The 21,277-nt window shown below is 42.2% G+C and overlaps 1 protein-coding gene across 1 annotated transcript in view; it reads right to left on the minus strand.

The window, feature by feature from the left end:
* Nucleotides 1-3,042: 3,042 nt before the first annotated feature.
* LOC122934342 (oocyte zinc finger protein XlCOF22-like) overlaps nt 3,043-21,277 on the minus strand; it is a 47,555-nt gene continuing 29,320 nt past the window's right edge. Inside the window, exon 3 of the mRNA XM_044289743.1 lies at nt 3,043-4,941. Coding sequence (XP_044145678.1) covers nt 3,809-4,744 — 936 coding nt within the window. The 5' untranslated portion in view covers nt 4,745-4,941 and the 3' untranslated portion in view covers nt 3,043-3,808. The remainder of the gene's footprint in view (nt 4,942-21,277) is intronic.

The raw sequence follows: 21,277 nt of genomic DNA on the forward strand, positions 1-21,277 counted from the left end.
CCAGGGGGCCCTCAAAACACACGTAAACCTCCCCTTTTGCCGCGTCGTCCAAACGCGGCTCCTCCCCATCCTTCTCCTTGGCACTGTCCGCCTCCTTTCTCCCATCCTTATCCCCCCCTGCGGTGTCGCCCCAAGAATGCCCCAACACCGACCTCTACTGCTCCAAATTAATAGTAACCCAAGGGATTTACGTGCACATTAGAAAATAACTGACACACACACACTGGGGTCAAAGCAAATTGTGATTTATTAAAGGCAGTACAGCAGTGTATAAAGTCATCAGAGGGGCACTCCCCCTGAGGCATGTGGCATTGTTACATTGGCTAAAATATGAAAAGAGATAACACTTAGCATCTGCCCATTGTGCACTGTTTTACTAACTGTGGTATGTGAACTATGTAAATATCTAGCTGTAAGCGCCATCTTGTAATGGAGTTTTCACTAACAACAAAAAAAGCATAAATGACGTAGCAAGGCGTGTTCTCTTCGGTAGGATGAAACCTTTGTGCTCTGGAGAAGATAAGGTGTTGTATGAGAGCTAGAGTATGTGGGAGCTTTCTTAGCTGAATCAAAGAATGTAGTCCATATCTCTATCACTAGTGTTCAGTGAAGCGAACCATCAGAGGTTGAATTCAGTCTGAATTTTGGGAAAAATTTGATTTTAACCACTTCAACCCCGCTAGCTGAAACCCCCTTAATGACCAGGCCACTTTTTACACTTCTGCACTACACTACTTTCACTGTTTATTGCTCGGTCATGCAACTTACCAGCCAAATGAATTTTACCTCCTTTTCTTCTCACTAATAGAGCTTTCATTTGGTGGTATTTCATTGCTGCTGACATTTTAACTTTTTTTGTTATTAATCAAAATTGAACGATTTTTTTGCAAAAAAATGAAATTTTTCGCTTTCAGTTGTAAAATTTTGCAAAAAAAACGACATCCATATATAAGTTTTTCGCTAAATTTATTGTTCTACATGTCTTTGATAAAAAAAAAATGTTTGGGTAAAAGTTATAGCATTTACAAACTATGGTACAAAAATGTGAATTTCCGCTTTTTGAAGCAGCTCTGACTTTCTGAGCACCTGTCATGTTTCCTGAGGTTCTACAATGCCCAGACAGTAGAAAACCCCCACAAATGACCCCATTTCGGAAAGTAGACACCCTAAGGTATTCGCTGATGGGCATAGTGAGTTCATAGAACTTTTTATTTTTTGTCACAAGTTAGCGGAAAATGATGATTTTTTTTATTTTTATTTTTTTCTTACAAAGTCTCATATTCCACTAACTTGCGACAAAAAATAAAAAATTCTAGGAACTCGCCATGCCCCTCACGGAATACCTTGGGGTGTCTTCTTTCCAAAATGGGGTCACTTGTGGCGTAGTTATACTGCCCTGGCAATTTAGGGGCCCATATGTGTGAGAAGTAGTTTGCAATCAAAATCTGTAAAAAATGGCCGGTGAAATCCGAAAGGTGCTCTTTGGAATGTGGGTCCCTTTGCCCACCTTGGCTGCAAAAAAGTGTCACACATCTGGTATCGCTGTACTCAGGAGAAGTTGGGGAATGTGTTTTGGGGTGTCATTTTACATATACCCATGCTGGGTGAGATAAATATCTTGGCAAGAGACAACTTTTCCCATTTTTTTATACAAAGCATTTGACCAAGATATTTATCTCACCCAGCAAGGGTATATGTAAGATGACACCCCAAAACACATTGCCTAACTTCTCCTGAGTACGGCGATACCAGATGTGTGACACTTTTTTGCAGCCTAGATGCGCAAAGCGGCCCAAAATTCCTTTTAGGAGGGCATTTTTAGACATTTGGATCCCAGACTTCTTCTCACGCTTTCGGGCCCCTAAAAAGCCAGGGCAGTATAAATACCCCACATGTGACCCCATTTTGGAAAGAAGACACCCCAAGGTATTCAATGAGGGGCATGGCGAGTTCATATAATTTTTTTTTTTTTGGCACAAGTTAGCGGAAATTGTTTTTTTTTTTGTATTTTCTCACAAAGTCTCCCTTTCCGCTAACTTGGGACAAAAATTTAATCTTTCATGGACTCAATATGCCCCTCACAGAATACCTTGGGGTGTCTTCTTTCCGAAATGGGGTCACATGTGGGGTATTTATACTGCCCTGGCATTTTAGGGGCCCTAAAGCGTGAGAAGTCTGGAATATAAATGTCTAAAAAATTTTACGCATTTGGATTCCATGAGGGGTATGGTGAGTTCATGTGAGATTTTATTTTTTGACACAAGTTAGTGGAATATAAGTAAAAACAAAAACGAAAAAATTTCCGCTAACTTGGGCCCAAAAAAATGTCTGAATGGAGCCTTACAGGGGGTGATCAATGACAGGGGGGTGATCAGGGAGTCTATATGGGGTGATCACCCCCCTGTCATTGATCACCCTCCTGTAAGGCTCCATTCAGACGTCTGTATGATTTTTACGGATCCACGGATCGGATCCGCAAAACGCATACGGATGTCTGAATGGAGCATTACAGGGGGTGATCAATGACAGGGGGTGATCAGGGAATCTATATGGGTGATCACCCGCCTGTCATTGATCACCCCCCTGTAAGGCTGCATTCAGACGTCCGTATGCGTTTTGCGGATCCGATCCATGTATCCGTAAAAATCATACGGACATCTGAATGGAGCCTTACAGGGGGGTGATCAATGACAGGGGGGTGATCAGGGAGTTTATATGGGGTGATCAGGGGTTCATAAGGGGTTAATAAGTGACAGGAGGGGGGGGTGTAGTGTAGTGTTTTGTGGTACTTTACACAGCTACCTGTGTCCTCTGGTGGTCGATCCAAACAAAAGGGACCACCAGAGGACCAGGTAGCAGGTATATTAGACGCTGTTATCAAAACAGCATCTAATATACCTGTTAGGGGTTAAAAAAAAATCACATCTCCAGCCTGCCAGCGAGCAATCGCCGCTGGCAGGCTGGAGATCCACTCGCTTACCTTCAGTTCCTGTGAACGCGCGCGCGTTCACAGGAAATCTCGGCCCTCGCGAGATGACGCGTAGATGCGTGACTCTGCGCAGGGCTGCCGCCTCCGGACCGCACATCTGCGTTAGGCGGTCCAGAGGCAGTTAAATGAAGCCAAATTTCCTTGAGCTTCATGATTACGAAATATTTTTTCTAACCCACTTGCTCGCGCAGAGGCAGTCCGCTCCTCTCTTGACTAAAAAAGTCCTGTCGAAGGACCTGCGCTCAATGTGATGATGTCACCAAGCTCTCCCAGCATAATCACGTGGTGAAGTCATCATGCTAAGTGCAGATCCTTCAGCAGGTCTTTTTCAATCCAGAGAGGAGCGGATAGACCCTGTGTGAGCAAATGAATGAGGTGAGTGATTTTTATTTATTTTTTTTTTAACCCAGAAGGCCATATTGCACTAGCATATTACCGTTTTTAATGGCTCTTAGATGGGTGCACTTCGGTCTAAGGGGCCATTAAAAATGGTCTCATTGATTGATACGCTGAATTGGGTTTTAGCATAGTGATTTGTGACAAATTAGTTTGGAACAAATCAAATTTCTTGTTGAATTTTGACCAAGCTAAAGAATTTTTCAAAATTTCGCTCATCTCTAGTGATCACATTATGAACATTAAAATCACGTCTTTTCAGTGTGAATTCTCTCATATTTAACAAGATTTGATTTCTGTATGAAAGATTTCCCACATTGTAAACAAGAAAATGGCTTCTCCCCTGTGTGACTTCTCTCATGTATAACAAGACAAGATTTGTGTGGTGTAAGATTTCCCACATTGTAAACAAGAAAATGGCTTTTACTCTGTGTGAATTCTCTGATGTATAGTAAGACGTGATTTTTGTGAAAAAGATTTCCCACATTCTAAACAGGAAAATGGCTTTGCCCCTGTGTGAATTCTCTGATGCATAACAAGAATTGATTTACGAGTAAAACATTTCCCACATTCTAAACAAGAAAATGGCTTCTCCCCTGTGTGAGTTCTCTGATGGGAAAGAAGAAGTGATTTTTGCTGAAAACATTTCCCACATTCTGAACATGAAAATGCCTTCTCCCCTGTGTGAATTCTCTGATGCATAACAAGAATTGATTTACGAGTAAAACATTTCCCACATTCTAAACAAGAAAATGGCTTCTCCCCTGTGTGAATTCTCAGATGTTTTACAAGAGTTGATTTACGAGTAAAATATTTCCCACATTCTAAACAAGAAAATGGCTTCTCCCCTGTGTGACTTATCTGATGTTTAACAAGAGTAGATTTATCAGTAAAACTTTTACCACATTCTAAACAAGAAAACGGCTTCTCCCCTGTGTGAATTCTCTGATGGATAAGTAGATGTGCTTTATCAGTAAAACATTTCCCACATTCTAAACAGGAAAATTGCTTCGCCCCTGTGTGAATTCTCTGATGGATAAGAAGAAGTGATTTACGCTGAAAACATTTCTCACATTCTGAACATGAAAATGGCTTCTCTCCTGTGTGAATTCTCTGATGTCTAACAAGATGTGATTTACAGTTAAAATTTTTTTCACATTCTGAACATGAAAATGGCTTCTCTCCTGTGTGAATTCTCTGATGTCTAACAAGATGTGATTTACAGTTAAAATTTTTTTCACATTCTGAACATGAAAAGGGCTTCTCCCCTGTGTGAGTTCTCTCATGACTAATAAGATCTGATTTAGATGTACATTTCCCACATTCTGAACATGAAATGGTCTTCTCCCCTGTGTGCATTCTCTGATGTCTAACAAGATATGATTTATATTTATAACATTTCCCACATTCTGAGCATAAAAGAGCATTCTCCCCTGTATGACTTCTTTGATGATGAACACTTCTTCTGTGGCTTTTATTTTGCTTAACAGTCTGTGATGAATCAGATGATTGAAATCCATCCAAAGGATCAGATGATAGCTCTTTGCTGTGAAAGGCTGAGGATACATACACAATAATAAATCGGAGTTTAAATTTTTTGAAATAATAGAACCTTAAAATTATAAATATTTTCTAAGAGTTCTATATAAAGAAAATCCATGCAAATTACAAGTAATTGAACAAAATTCAAATATCAACTATGGGAAAACAGATAATCTGACAGTAGACCAGTAGATGATGTTAGGTCACCAGGCTGTTCACTTTTACTTTCCACTCTTGTGCTGAAGCCAGCATTAACAAGGGATCTGTCAGTCAGTGCTATAAGCTGGTGTCCGTCTCACACTGACCGCTAACTGCACTTAAGCACAAAACACACCAGAAATTGAAGATGAAAGCCCACCTTCTATCTACCACACAGATATAGTAAATATAATATTGCTTATATGCCACATACATATAAATAATGTCTGCATGTACTGTACATATAATACTCTGTTCATATCACATTTATGGGCTCTAACATAAACACCCAGGATGTATACATTGAATTGATGTGAATCAAGTGAGAATAAGGAAGAAAGGATGTGTGGTTGGCGATGATACATTTCATTTAATTGATTGCGATTCAGCAGAACCGCCTACATAATACTCTAATGGTTCCGGACATAACCTTCCTTGGAATGCCTTTGGGACTTAATCTCTCCTAACCACCTCCTACGTTCTGGACTAACTAAGGACTAACTCTCTGTACGTTAATCCTCTCCTACATTTGTTGCGCTATCGCAGTGTGGTGGACTTGTGGATTTGTGCTCTTTTTCTTTTTTCCCTTTTTTTTTTCCCTTCCCCCGTCTTGACTAATGTTAAGAAAAACTGTTCTGGACAGATCTTATTCTAATACCGGTGGATTGCAAGTTATTATTGAACTTTCCCTGACTAACCAGGATGAACGTTAAGGTTAATTTAGACCGCTGGATACTGCTGCACGGGATGTAATGTTTAAAATAATCGGACTCTTGATAATTGTTACAGCGGGTTAGTTGGAAGTTTCCCCCCCCCCTCTTTTCTTCTTTCCCCCTTCTTCCCCCCACTCGTTTACCCTTCAGGTATCGACGCACCTTTTCCTGAGGGGTTTACATTCTCTGCAAGGATAATTGGGGTTGCTGAAGTTGTTGGATACTGGAATTAGATTACTGTGTTTTCAGGATTTGATCCCATTGCTGTAGTTATAAGTAACGGCCGGGGGTGGCAGAGACCTGCTACTGATATTGTGGCGGGGTCAGAGTGGGGGAAACGGGGGGGGGGGGGGGAGTAGTAGAAGGTGAGGTCTGAAGTTGGAGGGAGGGGAATAATAGTAAGAGGGGAGGGAAAGGAGATGGAGGAAAGATGTCTCCAAAGAAAAAAAAGAGGAACAACGTGCCCCTACCGGTGCCAGTAGTAGGAGGTCAGGGACTGGACTAGAGACTGGGTTGAAACAACAGGGTTTAAGTAAATTTTTGGCCCCAAGTTCTCCAGGTTCTAGCCCCTTACAGAAGCAAAAAAATACAGTGGTAGAAACTCAAGTACTGACACACGAAAATGGATCTCCGGGTGCGGTAAGCGACCAGGGATCATCAGGGGTAAACACAGAGATAGTGCAAAATAGGTCATTCATCATTTTTATATCTGTCTCGAGGATGGAAAAACTAATGGGGAATATGGTAATACAGATCGGGGCTGTGCAAACTGATGTCAGTGTAATAAGGGATGAGATGGAGAAAATGAGGCAGAGATTGCATTAGATGGAAAAAAAGATCCCCGCCCTGGAGTTTACGGTTCAGGACTTAGAAAAACAGGTCGTATCTCTAAAACAGACGAACAGTAAGATGGAACAAAAACTTATAAATCAAGAAGATAGAGCAAGGAGAATGAATATAAGATGTGTCGGGATCCCAGAACAGGCAGAAGGGGACAATTGTACTGAATTTATGGAGAGATGGATAAAAGACAACTCTAGAGAGGGCACTCTTTCCCCCCTCTTCGCTATTGAGAGAGCACATCGGGTTCCCACAAAAAAAGGGGCCACCAGGAGGATATCCTAGACACATGCCGATAAAATGTTTGTTGGCTAAGGACAGGGATAGAATATTGTCGGATGCTCGAACGTCCGAAAAATATCAGATACATGGCGAAAAGATAAGATTCTTCCCGGATTACTCAGCCGATACGAACGCCCGTAGAAAAGAGTACATAACTGTCAAAAAGAGATTAAGGGAAGCAGGCCTGAAGTATAGTTTATTTGTCCCGGCAAAATTAAGGGTTAAATATAAAGGAAGGCTGGAATTTTTTCAGACGCCACTGGAGGCCAGTGAATGGGCGGATGGGTTGGGTCTTTGAGGGCAGGGTGTGGGGGTGGGGGATAAGGAGCAATATGCAAAGTAATGGAGTCGCCCCATTCGCTGACCAGCGGTTTGGGGGGCTATCTAAGGGAGGGGGGAGGCGGGAGAGAGAAGGCGGGAGAGAAAGGGATTTTTTTTTTCCTCCCTCTCTGCTAGATGGTTAGGATTCTTTCATTGAATGTGAGAGGCCTAAGAGATAGAGTAAATAGATATACTATCCTTGAGTGGATGAAGAGGTTTTTGCCAGCCATCGTGTGCCTCCAAGAAACACATTTGGACAAAGAATCTTTAAGGCGGTTAGATAAGAGATGGATAGTTGCAGGATATCACTCGGTATATACTACCTATTCTAGAGGGGGTCTCAATTTTGGTACATAGTGGGATTAGATTTGAGTGTGTTACACACGAGGCGGACGACTGTGGTAGATACCTCTTTTTGCAGTGTAATATAGAAGGGGTTAAAATAGTAATCACAAATATATACATTCCACCACCATATAAGTCAGATGTCCTGTATGAATTACATAGATTTATGATGAATAGACAAGACTGTATAATGGTAGCGATAGGAGACTATAACGCTGTAATGGATCCACTCAGGGATAGGTTTTCTAGCAGAGGGGGAAGAACACAAAACGTGGAATTTGGCTAAATTGGCCTTGGAATTTAACTGGATAGATGTGTGGCGTTATCAGAACCCGGAGGAAATTATGTACTCCTGTTATTCAAAAACCTATCAAACTTGGTCAAGGATAGATATGGTGTTGGGGAACAGAAATGTAATCCTTCAAAATAGGATCAAGATAAAGTATATACCTATGGTCGTATCGGACCACAGTGCAGTGGTAACTGAACTTGATTTGAGTAGGAAGAACAATCTTCCATTGTTCAAGTTCACTGCGCATTGGTTGTCATTTATCGCAGATTTAGATAATATAAATCGAGGAAATAAATTTTTTTTTCCAGGAGAATAATAATTCTGCCAATAGACTGATAGTCTGGGACACAGCCAAAGCAGTCTTGAGAAAACTTTTGTTTAACCCCTTAAGGACCGAGGACGTACCGGTACGCCCTATTTCCCGAGTCCTTAAGGACCGAGGACGTACCGGTACGTCCTGACTTAAAATCTGCATTCCGGCGCCGCAGGGGTTAATCGGAACGGGACGCCGGCTGAAATCATTCAGCCGGCATCCCGTAACAACGCAGGGGGGGTCATTTGACCCCCCGTGTCGGCGATCGCAGCAAACCGCAGGTCAATTCAGACCTGCGGTTTGCTGTGCTTTTTGCAGTTTCTGATCCGCGGGGATCAGAAACTTCAGAGTGCCTAAAATCAATATTGCGCACCCCCCCCTGCCCCCCTGCACGATTTGATGGCGGCGGGTGGTGCAGGGGGGGTGTCGCAGGCAGTGGGGGCGTTGCGGGAGGCGGGCGGTGCAGCAGGCGGGATCGCGATCCCCCGCCCGCCTCCCATTGCATAATCGTTGGTGTACAGTGGGTTATACCAGGGTGCCAGCACATTGCTGGCACCCTGGTATAAACGGCTGACATCGTTGATGCGATGTCAGCCGTTTAACCCTTTCCATACAGCGGTCCGTATGGACCGCTGTATGGAAAAGGTTAACAGCGCAAGGAGCTCCCTCCCTCTCCGATCGGGGGGCTGCTGTGCCTTTGCAGCCCCCCGATGGGAGAGGGAGAGAGCCCCCAGAGAGCCCCCCGAAGCCCCGTCCTCACCCTTCCCCCGTCTGCGAAGTTGTGGCAGACCGGGAAGGTTCCCATGGCAACGGGACGCCTGCTCAGGCGTCCTGCTGTCCATGGTGCTGAACAGATCTGTGCTGAAAGCATAGATCTGTTCAGTGTAAGTAAAATACAGTGCAGAAACCTATATAGGTTCTGTACTGTATTTTACAGACATCAGACCCACTGGATCTTCAAGAACCAAGTGGGTCTGGGTCCAATTTTTTTAAAAAAAGTGAAAAAAGTTAAGATAAATAAAAAAACATTTATCACTGAATAAAAAAATAAAAATAAAAATACACTACACATATTAGGTATCGCCGCGTCCGTAACGACCTGATCTATAAAACGGTCATGTTACTTTCCCCGCACGGTGAACGCCATAAAAATAAAAAATAAAAACTATGAGAAAATTGAAATTTTGCCCACCTTACTTCCCAAAAAAGGTAATAAAAGTGATCAAAAAAGTCGCATGTACGCCAAAATAGTACCAATAAAACCGTCATCTCATCCCACAAAAAATGAGACCCTACTCAAGATAATCGCCCAAAAACTGAAAAAACTATGGCTCTTAGACTATGGAAACACTAAAACATGATTTTTTTTGTTTCAAAAATAAAATAATTGTGTAAAACTTTTATAAATAAAAATAAAGTATACATATTAGGTATCGCCGCGTCCGTATCGACCGGCTCTATAAAATTATCACATGACCTAACCCCTCAGGTGACCACCGTAAAAAAAAAAAAAGAAAAAAAAAAGTGTAAAAAAAGCTATTTTTTGCCATCTTACGTCACAAAAAGTGTAATAGCAAGCGATCAAAAAGTCATATGCACCCCAAAATAGTGCCAATAAAACCGTCATCTCATCCCGCAAAAAATTAGACCCTACTCAAGATAATCGCCCAAAAACTGTAAAAACTATGGCTCTTAGACTATGGAGACACTAAACAATTTTTTGGTTTTAAAAATGAAGTTATTGTATAAAACTTACATAAATAAAAAAATTGTATACATATTAGGTATCGCCGCGTCCGTGACAACCTGCTCTATAAAATTACCACATGATCTAACCTGTCAGATGAATGTTGTAAATAACAAAAAAAAAACGTGCCAAAAAAGCTATTTCTTGTTACCTTGCCGCACAAAAAGTGTAATATAGAGCAACCAAAAATCATATGTACCCTAAACTAGTACCAACAATACTGCCACCCTATTCCGTACTTTCTAAAATGGGGTCACTTTTTTGGAGTTTCTACTCTAGGGGTGCAACAGGGGGGCTTCAAATGGGACATGGTATAAAAAAAAAACAGTCCAGCAAAATCTGCCTTCCAAAAACCGTATGGCATTCCTTTCCTTCTGCGCCCTGCCGTGTGCCCGTACAGCGGTTTACGACCACATATGGGGTGTTTCTGTAAACTACAGAATCAGGGCCATAAATAATGAGTTTTGTTTGGTTTTGCTGTTAACCCTTGCTTTGTAACTGGAAAAAAAAATATTAAAATGGAAAATCTGCCAAAAAAGTGAAATTTTGAAATTGTATCTCTATTTTCCATTAAATCTTGTGCAACACCTAAAGGGTTGACAAAGTTTGTAAAATCAGTTTTGAATACCTTGAGGGGTGTAGTTTCTTAGATGGGGTCACTTTTTTGGAGTTTCTACTCTAGGGGTGCATCAGGGGGGCTTCAAATGGGACATGGTGTCAAAAAAACTGTCCAGCAAAATCTGACTTCCAAAAACCATACGGCGCACCTTTCACTCTACGCCCCGCTGTGTGGCCGTACAGTAGTTTACGGCCACATTTGGGGTGTTTCTGTAAACAGCAGCCAGGGCAATAAAGATACAGTCTTGTTTGGCTGTTAACCCTTGCTTTGTTAGTGGAAAAAATGGGTTAAAATGGAAAATTAGGCAAAAAAATTAAATTCTCAAATTTCATCCCAATTTGCCAATAACTCTTGTGCAACACCTAAAGGGTTAACAGAGTTTGTAAAATCAGTTTTGAATACCTTGAGGGGTGTAGTTTATAGAATGGGGTCATTTTTGGGCGGTTTCTATTATGTAAGCCTCGCAAAGTGACTTCAGAGCTGTAGTGGTCCCTAAAAATTGGGTTTTTGTAAATTTCTGAAAAATTTCAAGATTTGCTTCTAAACTTCTAAGCCTTGTAACATCCCCAAAAAATAAAATATCATTCCCAAAATAATCCAAACATGAAGTAGACATATGGGGAATGTAAAGTCATCACAATTTTTGGGGGTATTACTATGTATTACAGAAGTAGAGAAACTGAAACTTTGAAATTTGCTAATTTTTCCAAATTTTTGGTAAATTAGGTATTTTATTATGCAAAAAAATTAAATTTTTTTGACTTTATTTTACCAGTGTCATGAAGTACAATATGTGACGAAAAAACAATCTCAGAATGGCCTGGATAAGTCAAAGTGTTTTAAAGTTATCAGCACTTAAAGTGACACTGGTCAGATTTGCAAAAAATGGCCTGGTCCTTAAGGTGAAAATGAGCCCGGTCCTTAAGGGGTTAAAAATGTAAATTATTGGAAAAAATGTAATAAGGAAAAGGGTAATTTATTGGAAAAGAAACTACAAGAACTAAGTTGGGCATATATGATCAATCCTACCGAACAAAACAGGAAGGAATGGGACGAAGAAAGGGAAAAACTAAAAATACATCAGCTTGAGAAAAGTAGGAAAGAATTGTTCTTCCAAGGGTTCAGACTGGCTTCAGAGGGAGAAAAAGTGGGAAAAATTTTGGCAGGTATTGTAAAAAAAAAATCAAAGAGGTAAATCTTGGATGGGGGTAAATAAAGATAATAAGGATAAAATAATTACCTCACCGGAAGGGAGTTAAAAATGTTTTTAGGGAGTATTTCAAGGATCTCTATGAAACTAGGGTACGATATTCAAGATTAGAGTTGGATTCATATTTAGATCAGGTTGCTTGGAGGAAGATATCCCAGTCCCAAAAGGAATATTTGGATAGAGAAATATCAATAGCCGAAATTAATGAAGTTCTGGGTAAAGTAAGACCTGTAAAAACGCCAGGGTGTGACGGTCTTCCCTTTGAAATATATAAGGTCTTTGCCCGGGTTTTAATACCTGAATTAGTAATAACACTGAAGGAGGCACAAAGGATAGGGGATCTACCAGATTCTATGAAAGAGGCAATTATTACCTTGATCCCAAAAAGGGTAAAGAACAACTAGATCCTGGATCTTACAGACCAATATCTTTGTTGAACACGGATGTCAAAATCCTGGCAAAGGTTCTGGCAGGGAGGCTCTCCAAAGTGATTAAAAAGTATAATCCACGAAGATCAGACCGATTTCATACCGGGTAGAACAATATATTCAAATATAAGAAGGTTGTACCTTAATATTGAGGCTAACAGAACAGAATAAGGTGACCAAGCAATACTTTCATTGGATGCTCAAAAGGCATTCGACTGTATTGAATGGGAGTACCTATGGGCAGTCTTAAAAAGGATTGGTATTGGCGAGGGGTTTATAAAATGGATTCCGCTTATATATTTCAATCCAAGAGCTAGAGTGATGGTGGATGGGAGCTTGTCCCTGCCGCTTGCCCTTCATCTCTCCATTATTATTCACAATTGCAATTAAGCCTCTCGCAAGAATAATAAGAGATGATGGGGAGATAAAAGGTTTTCATTATACGGAAGGAGATGAAAAAATATTAATGTACGCCGATGATATTTTGTTATTTATGCACAACACAGGAGAACAGTTTAGTAGAATATTAGATAAAATAAATAGGTTTGGCACTTTTTCTGGATTAAATATTAATTGGGTGAAATCCCACATGATGGTACTGGGTGATGGGCAGTTAGGGAGGGATTCAAGGGTTCAAGTACTTGAGAAACACGAAAAGTTTTAAATATTTAGGTATACAAATCTCCGGCAATATAGAAGACTATGAAAAACTGAATGTACTCCCGCTAATAAAAGAACTTAGAACTAAAATACATATTTGGAAAAGACTACCACTTTCTATTCAAGGTCGGGTAAATCTAATAAAAATGATTTTCTTACCAAAGGTACTCTACGTGTTACAAAATGCCCCAGTAAGTCTCCCGCAGAAGATATTTAAATTATTCGATCGCCTAATGGGGGAATTTATATGGAAGGGCTCTATTCCCAGTATAAAAAAAAGAAGTGCTTCAGCTACCAGTGAGAGAAGGTGGTTTGGTGGTTCCCAACTGGTTTATGTATTATTTGATAACACAATATACCGTATTTTTCGCTTGATAAGACGCACCTAGGTTTTTGAGGAGGAAAATAAGAAAAAATATTTTGAACCAAAAGGTGTGCTTTTGGTAGGTTTTGAACTAATGGTGGTCTGAGTGATGACGCACTGTTATGGGGGGGGGATCTGTGGATACGCACTGTTATGGGGGGGGGATCTGTGGATGATGCACTGTTATGGGGGGGGGATCTGTGGATGACGCACTGTTATGGGGGGGGGGATCTGTGGATGACGCACTGTTATGGGGGGGGATCTGTGGATGACGCACTGTTATGGGGGGGGGGATCTGTGGATGACGCACTGTTATGGGGGGGGGTCTGGGATGACGCACTGTATGGGGGGGGGGATCTGTGGATGACGCACTGTTATGGGGGGGGATCTGTGGATGACGCACTGTTATGGGGGGGGGGGGCTCTGTGGATGACACTGATGGGGGGGGGGCTCTGTGGATGACACTGATGGGGGGGGCTCTGTGGATGACACTGATGGGGGGGGCTCTGTGGATGACACTGATGGGGGGGGGCTCTGTGGATGACACTGATGGGGGGGGCTCTGTGGATGACACTGATGGGGGGGGGGCTCTGTGGATGACACTGATGGGGGGGGCTCTGTGGATGACACTGATGGGGGGGGGCTCTGTGGATGACACTGATGGGGGGGGCTCTGTGGATGACACTGATGGGGGGGCTCTGTGGATGACACTGATGGGGGGGCTCTGTGGATGACACTGATGGGGGGGCTCTGTGGATGACACTGATGGGGGGGGGCTCTGTGGATGACACTGATGGGGGGGGGCTCTGTGGATGACACTGATGGGGGGGGGCTCCTGTGGATGACACTGATGGGGGGGGCTCTGTGGATGACACTGATGGGGGGGCTCTGTGGATGACACTGATGGGGGGGCTCTGTGGATGACACTGATGGGGGGCCCTGTGGATGACACTGATGGGGGGCCCTGTGGATGACACTGATGGGGGGCCCTGTGGATGACACTGATGGGGGGCCCTGTGGATGACACTGATGGGGGCCCTGTGGATGACACTGATGGGGGGCCCTGTGGATGACACTGATGGGGGGCCCTGTGGATGACACTGATGGGGGGCTCTGTGGATGACACTGATGGGGGCTCTGTGGATGACACTGATGGGGGGCTCTGTGGATGACACCGATGGGGGGCTCTGTGGATGACACCGATGGGGGGCTCTGTGGATGACACCGATGGGGGGCTCTGTGGATGACACCGATGGGGGGCTCTGTGGATGACACCGATGGGGGGCTCTGTGGATGACACCGATGGGGGGCTCTGTGGATGACACCGATGGGGGGCTCTGTGGATGACACCGATGGGGGGCTCTGTGGATGACACCGATGGGGGGCTCTGTGGATGACACCGATGGGGGGCTCTGTGGATGACACCGATGGGGGCTCTGTGGATGACACCGATGGGGGGCTCTGTGGATGACACCGATGGGGGGCTCTGTGGATGACACCGATGGGGGGCTCTGTGGATGACACCGATGGGGGCTCTGTGGATGACACCGATGGGGGGCTCTGTGGATGACACCGATGGGGGGCTCTGTGGATGACACCGATGGGGGCTCTGTGGATGACACCGATGGGGGGCTCTGTGGATGACACCGATGGGGGGCTCTGTGGATGACACCGATGGGGGGCTCTGTGGATGACACCGATGGGGGGGCTCTGTGGATGACACTTATGTCATCCACAGATCCCCATAAGTGTCATCTACAGATCCCCCATCAGATGGATCAGTGTGGAGGGAGGAGGCGGGGACACTCATGGCGGGGCCCGGTGCAGTGACTCTACTCTAATACACCGGGCCCCGCAACTGTTAAATATTCAATTTGATCTCTATATCTAATTGTATACACGCTGTACGGTACTTACTGTAGTACCGGAGGTATAACATTAAGACAGCGCAGACCGGCATCTCCCTCGGTCATGCGCCGCCTGTCGCAGCTCCCTCCTGATGTGCCTGCCTGCTCTACTGCTATTAGAGTAGAGTCACTGCACGGGGACCTCTCCATAAGTGTCCCTGCCTCCTCCCTTCACGCTGATACTTCGCTGGCCACGCGGTGCAGCATAGCAGCCAGCGAAGTATTCGCTTTATAAGACGCACGGCCATTTCCCCCCCACTTTTTGGGGGAAAAAGTGCGTCTTATAAAGCGAATAATACAGTAGTCAGATAAGAGGAAGTTTGAATAGTTTAGTGGGAAGACAGGAACTAATAAAAAGGGGTTGGAGAGGGGAACACAATCACTTAGAGATAATGGAATTGGGTACATTTGATAAAAATAATATAGGAAATAGAATTATGAATGCAATGGATCACATATGGGGACAGATTAAAAAATTACTTGGGATAAAAGGTTTTCTTCAATATACACCTATTTGGAATAATTTTAAGTCGAGGGAACTTCAAACGATCAGGAGTTATATTGACTGAGAAAAAAAGGGGATAAAATATTTAGCTCAAATATTTGAAGATGATAAATTGAAGGATTTTAATACACTTGTTAGGGAGTTCGGGATCCCCCAAAAGGATATTTATAAATATTATCAGTTTAGGAACGCCTTGAGGTCAGGGGCAAAATTAGATAAATATAGAAAGGAACAATCAGATTGAATTAGATTGGATTACAATACTAGCTAAAAAAAGATGGGAAAAGGAACTCCAGCCTTTTTTTTCTGAAGAAAAATGGAAAGATGCCCTTAGAAGTTATCCAACGGTGTCGGATAGGGGTTCACATAAAATATCACAGTTCTTTATAATACATAGATACAAATAAATACATCGATCCCCTAAGATGTTAAAGAAAATGGGGGTTAGAATATTGGACAATTGCCCAAAATGTAGGGAAGGGGATGCAGATTTAATTCACTGTTTTTGGAGATGTCCCAGACTTTTTAGATATTGGAAGGAGATAGCAGAGATTATATCGGTATTTCTGGATGTTCAGGTGATTGAAGATCCAGTAGTTTGCATACTAGGAGCAACTGAACATCTGAAGTTAAAGAAGGAAGTACGAATGGTTTTGGGTATAATACAATTTCAAGCTAGACTCCTTATACTCAGGAAATGGATAAAAGGCGATCCGCCCACAGAGGGACAGTGGTGTGAAGCAATAGTTAATCTTTATTAAAATTCAACGGGTTTCTGAGTGCTATACTAAAAATCCAGTGGGATTTGACGAGATATGGAATAAATGGCCATATTAGGTGGATAGTAACTTTATTTTTTCCCTCCCCTTGCTCCTCTCTCCCCCCCCCCCCCTCTCCGCCCCAGGGGTGGTGGGTGGGAGGTTGGGTGAAAATTAATAATGTTTGTTATAGTTGTAATATAGAGTATGTTATACTATGTTAGTGATGTGACCAAAGATTGTATGTTTTAAGAAAGAAAAGAATAAAGTTTATATATAAAAAAAAAAAAAAAAAAAAAAAAAGAATTGATGTGCATGACAAAAAAAAAAAAAAGTTAAATGTTACTGTATGGTATATACAGTAACATTTTTTTTTTTTTTTTTACTGGATATAGTTGTATGGAATAATGATATATAGATGGAGACCAAAATTTACATTTTATGTTGGCAGTTTTGCCAATGTACAAACTAAACATATATCACAATCATGATATGATCCCAGCCTATATAATAAGATAGATTCACTCACACATATAAAGGTCCATCATTAAATTACACACATGTAAGTACTGTAAGGGATCACCTCTTATTTGGGGGTCATTCTCAAAGATATCTTCAGGACACCAAGTTTAAGTTCCAAACATGGTGCTTTATTGCGGCACATCCGCATAAACATAAATAATACAAAATAATAAACACTCGCCCGTCCAGCTTAAAATTAAATACATAGTGGTCTCTCAGCCCTCCTGGCTTGGACCACACAGAGCCTCCAGGCCTCTGTTCACAGGCAACACACTCCCCCCTTGCTGACACCCTGGGAGGTGCTTTGTGCCAGCCTGATTACTTTCAGCTGGTCTCGCCTGTGGTAGAATAGGGATGTGGACCGAACTATCCACCCTGCGTGAGACCTGTCACTGTCTCACAGTACATACAACATAGACACATACACAAATTACATGACTATACTGTACAGATGTTGAGCATTACTCATACACATTACATGCTTATACAGTGTGTATGTATATATGACTCTTCCATTTTCTAACAATTGCTCCAACAGTTGATCTATTTTCACCAAGCTGCTTGGCAATTGCTCCGTAGCCCTTTCCAGCCTTGTGGAGGAGCACCATTTTGTCTCTGGTGTCTTTTGACAGCTCTTTGGTCTTGTCCATGGTAGTAGATGGAGTCTGACTGACTGTGGGGTGGACAGGTGTCTTTAAAGAGCTCAGGCAGGTGATACTAAGTTAGATTAATGAGTGGAGTAGAGGTGGACTTTTTGAAAGGCACAGTAACAGGTCTTTGAGAGCCAGAATTCTTGCTGTTTCTCAGGTGTTCAAATACTTATGTTCCGCAGTGCAAGACAAATAAATTATTTTAAAATCATACAATGTGATTTCCTGAATTTTTTTATTTTTTATTCTCTCTCTCAGAGTGGGAATGCACCTACAATGTGAATTTTAGACCCCTCCATGATTTCTAAGGCTACTTTCACACTAGCGGCAGGCTGTTCCGTCGGGTGAACAGCCTGTCGGATCCGTCCTGCCGCTAGTGACAGTGTGCCTCTGGACTGCCGCTCCTATTCACCCTAATAGAGCTCAATTAGGGTGAATAGGAGAAGGGATCAAAACATACCATGTTCTAGCCCCCTGGCCGGTGGGGGTGGGGGGTAGTAATAGTTTTTTTATTTTATTTTTTAAAGAAAAAAAAATATATAAAAATAAAAAACCCACCAAAATAGTAAAAGTTTAAATTACTCCCCTTTCCCAATTTTAGATATAAAAATATACACAGATTAAATAAATAAAAAGATATGGTATCGCGCATTAAAATATGAAAAAAATTGCTTGTGGGCTGAACGCCGTAACGGAAAAATAAATTAAAATCATGCGATTCCCCCCACAAAACAATTTGAATAACAGTGATAAAAAAGTACATACCGCAAAAATGGTACCAATATAAACCCTCATACAGCTCTGTAGACCAAAATATAAAAAAGTTATAGCTGGCAGAATAAGGCGATGCAAAGAAAATGTTAATTTATTTCAAAGGTTTAAATTTTTTTTTAAGTAATTAAAATAAAAACTATACAAGTTTGGTATTGCTGCAATCATGTTGAGCCGCAGAATAAGGACGTCGGGTCGTTTTTAGCGCACAGGCAACGTCGGTTCAAAACCCCCAAAACCTTGGTGGAATTCTGTTGTTTTTCTTCTCAACTTCACCCCACAAATAATTTTTTTTCCCGTTTGCCAATACAACACATAGGTGGCATCAAAAAATGTATCTTGTCCCGCAAAAAATAGGCTGTGTGAATGAAAAAATAAAAAAGTTATGGCTATTGGAACTTTCAAAATGCAAAAATAAAAAAAGGACCGGACATGACTAGGAAAGGTTCAGATGTCTCAATTTGGCCTGATGAGGCATTACAAGCCTTTTCAGCAGTGAAGAAGTTTTTTTGCTTCTGCTCCTATACTGGTGCAGCTGGATGTGTCACAGCCATTTATTGCGGAGATTGACGCTTACTGGCTTACCTGGAGTCGGCTAAACGTCTGAACCGTAGGCAGGCCAGATGGTCATTGTTTTTACCAGATTTAAATTTCATTGTCACCTTTCGCCCTGGGATTAAAAACGTCAAGGCGGATGCCTTGTCACGTAGCTTTCCTGGGGTAAGGGGGGGGGGTGATTCGGAAGATCCCGGTTTTGTTTGAAGGGGTAGTAATTTCCGCTGTATATCCAGACCTTGACGCAGAGGTGTTGGAGGCCCAGGGAGATGCACTGGATTCTTGTCCTCCGGGGAAGTTGTTTGTTCAGTCTGAATTACGGCACAAGGTGTTCGAGGAACATCGCTGTACAGTTCTTATAGGACACCCTGTGAGCAGATCCACGGTCGATCTCATCTCTCGTAGATTCTGTTGTCCGGGGTTGCGTAAATATGTGGAGGGCTATGTGTCAGCCTGTAGTACTTGTGCACGTGCTAAGGTAACACATACTCGGCCTTCAGGATCTTTACTTCTGTTGTCCTTCCCATCCGACCTTGGACTCATTTGTCCATGGACTTGATCACAGATTTATCGAATTCCTCAAGAAAAACTGTGATTCTGGTAGTTGTTGATCGCTTCAGTAAGATGTCGCACTTTATAGCATTACCAGGACTACCTAATGCTAAAACTCACGCACAAGTGTTTGTTGACAACATCGTGAAGCTACACGGTAGTCCCTTTGAACTCACCTCTTCAGACAAGCCTACAACCAGTGACCCTGCTGCCTCTATACCGCCATGACCAGCTTCACCCTCACCTACCGTGTCCTTCTCCTATACCATGTAGCTTGTGGGTCCTTTCTCCTTCTGTACCAGTTTGTAACTCGTCTCGTTTATGATTAGTGCAATTGTCTGTATTATGTATGTATACCTCTTTTCATATGTACAGCGCTATGGAATGAATGGCGCTTTAATAATAAATAATACTAATAATAATAATAATAATAATAATAATAATGTGGTGTCTGACAGGGGGACTCAATTGGTTTCCAGATTCTGGAAGGCGTTCTGCACTCGCTTGGGGGTACAATTGTGCTTTCTCTTCGGCCTTTCACCCTCAGTCGAACGGACAGACTGAGCACACTAACCAGAATCTGGAGACTTATCTGAAATGTTTTGTCTCAGAGAATCAGGAGGAGTGGTCTTCTTTTTTGTCTTTGGCAGAGTTCACCATAAATAACAGTATGCAGGAGTCCACTGATAAGTCTCCATTTTTTGGGGCATATGGGTTCCATCTGCAGTTTAGCACATTTTCTGGTTCTGAATATTCTGGTATATCTGAAGAGGAAAGATTTGCCTCTTCTGTGTCATCTATGTATTTGGCGGAAAATTCAAAATAATCTGAAAAAGATGGGCAAGAAGTATAAACGAATGGCTGACAAGAGACGTGTGAGTGGTCCGTACCTGAGAGTGGGTGATTCAGTGTGCCTGTCCAGAAGAAACATTAAAGTAAATGTACCTGCTTGGAAGTTGGGCCCAAGGTTTATTGGTCCATATAAGATCTCTGCCATTATTAACCCGGTAGCCTTTCGTCTTGACCTTCCGCACCGAAGGTTTTTTCCACAAATCCTTACTGAAAAGATATATGTCGAACCTGCTGAACTTTCCTCCCTGCCAGTAAAATTCTGATATTGTATTCTTTAAGCAATAAACAGATTACTTAGTTCAGCTATCTTGTCTGTATCAGTTTTCTCTATGTGCACATACAACTTTCTTGGATTTGGACCCCGATAATCATAGAAGCAGGGTTAATTTCCCCAACAAAATTCTTGGCACCCAAGTGGGGCTGGACTAATCACCTCTCCTTTAACACCCCGATAACCATGGTCAGAGGATGTACAGATCCACTTAAAGCAGCGCTGCAAGGTAAGAGACTTTATCTTGCTAAAATCTGTGCCTCATCTCCTGTCTGTCCAAATCGGTGTGAAGTTGGAATCTAAAAAGCCAATTTACAGTCCAGCCTGTTTTTGGTAAAGAACTCTAAGGAGATAATATTCCTATGATTATTGGGTAAGGACAAAAATGACTGACAATGATAACTTGACTGGGACACATTTGGACAAGTTTTTGGAATGTTTTTGGTTTAACTCTTGGAGTACTGATCTATGTCTGTTTTGTTCTTTATGTCTTATGAAGAATTACTGTTAATGTCAGGGAGGGTAATCAAGAACCTTGGAACCCCATGTTAGGGTGTTGAATCTTGATTGTAGAACTTCAGTATAGAGTACACTAGGTAGATATAGTGAGGAAGCTCTAGGGAAACTGAAGGTTAAAATAGACGTCTGAACTAATTTTCTGGCATTGTTGTTATT

Source organism: Bufo gargarizans, chromosome 4 (assembly GCF_014858855.1).
Source record: "Bufo gargarizans isolate SCDJY-AF-19 chromosome 4, ASM1485885v1, whole genome shotgun sequence".
NCBI lineage: Eukaryota > Metazoa > Chordata > Amphibia > Anura > Bufonidae > Bufo > Bufo gargarizans.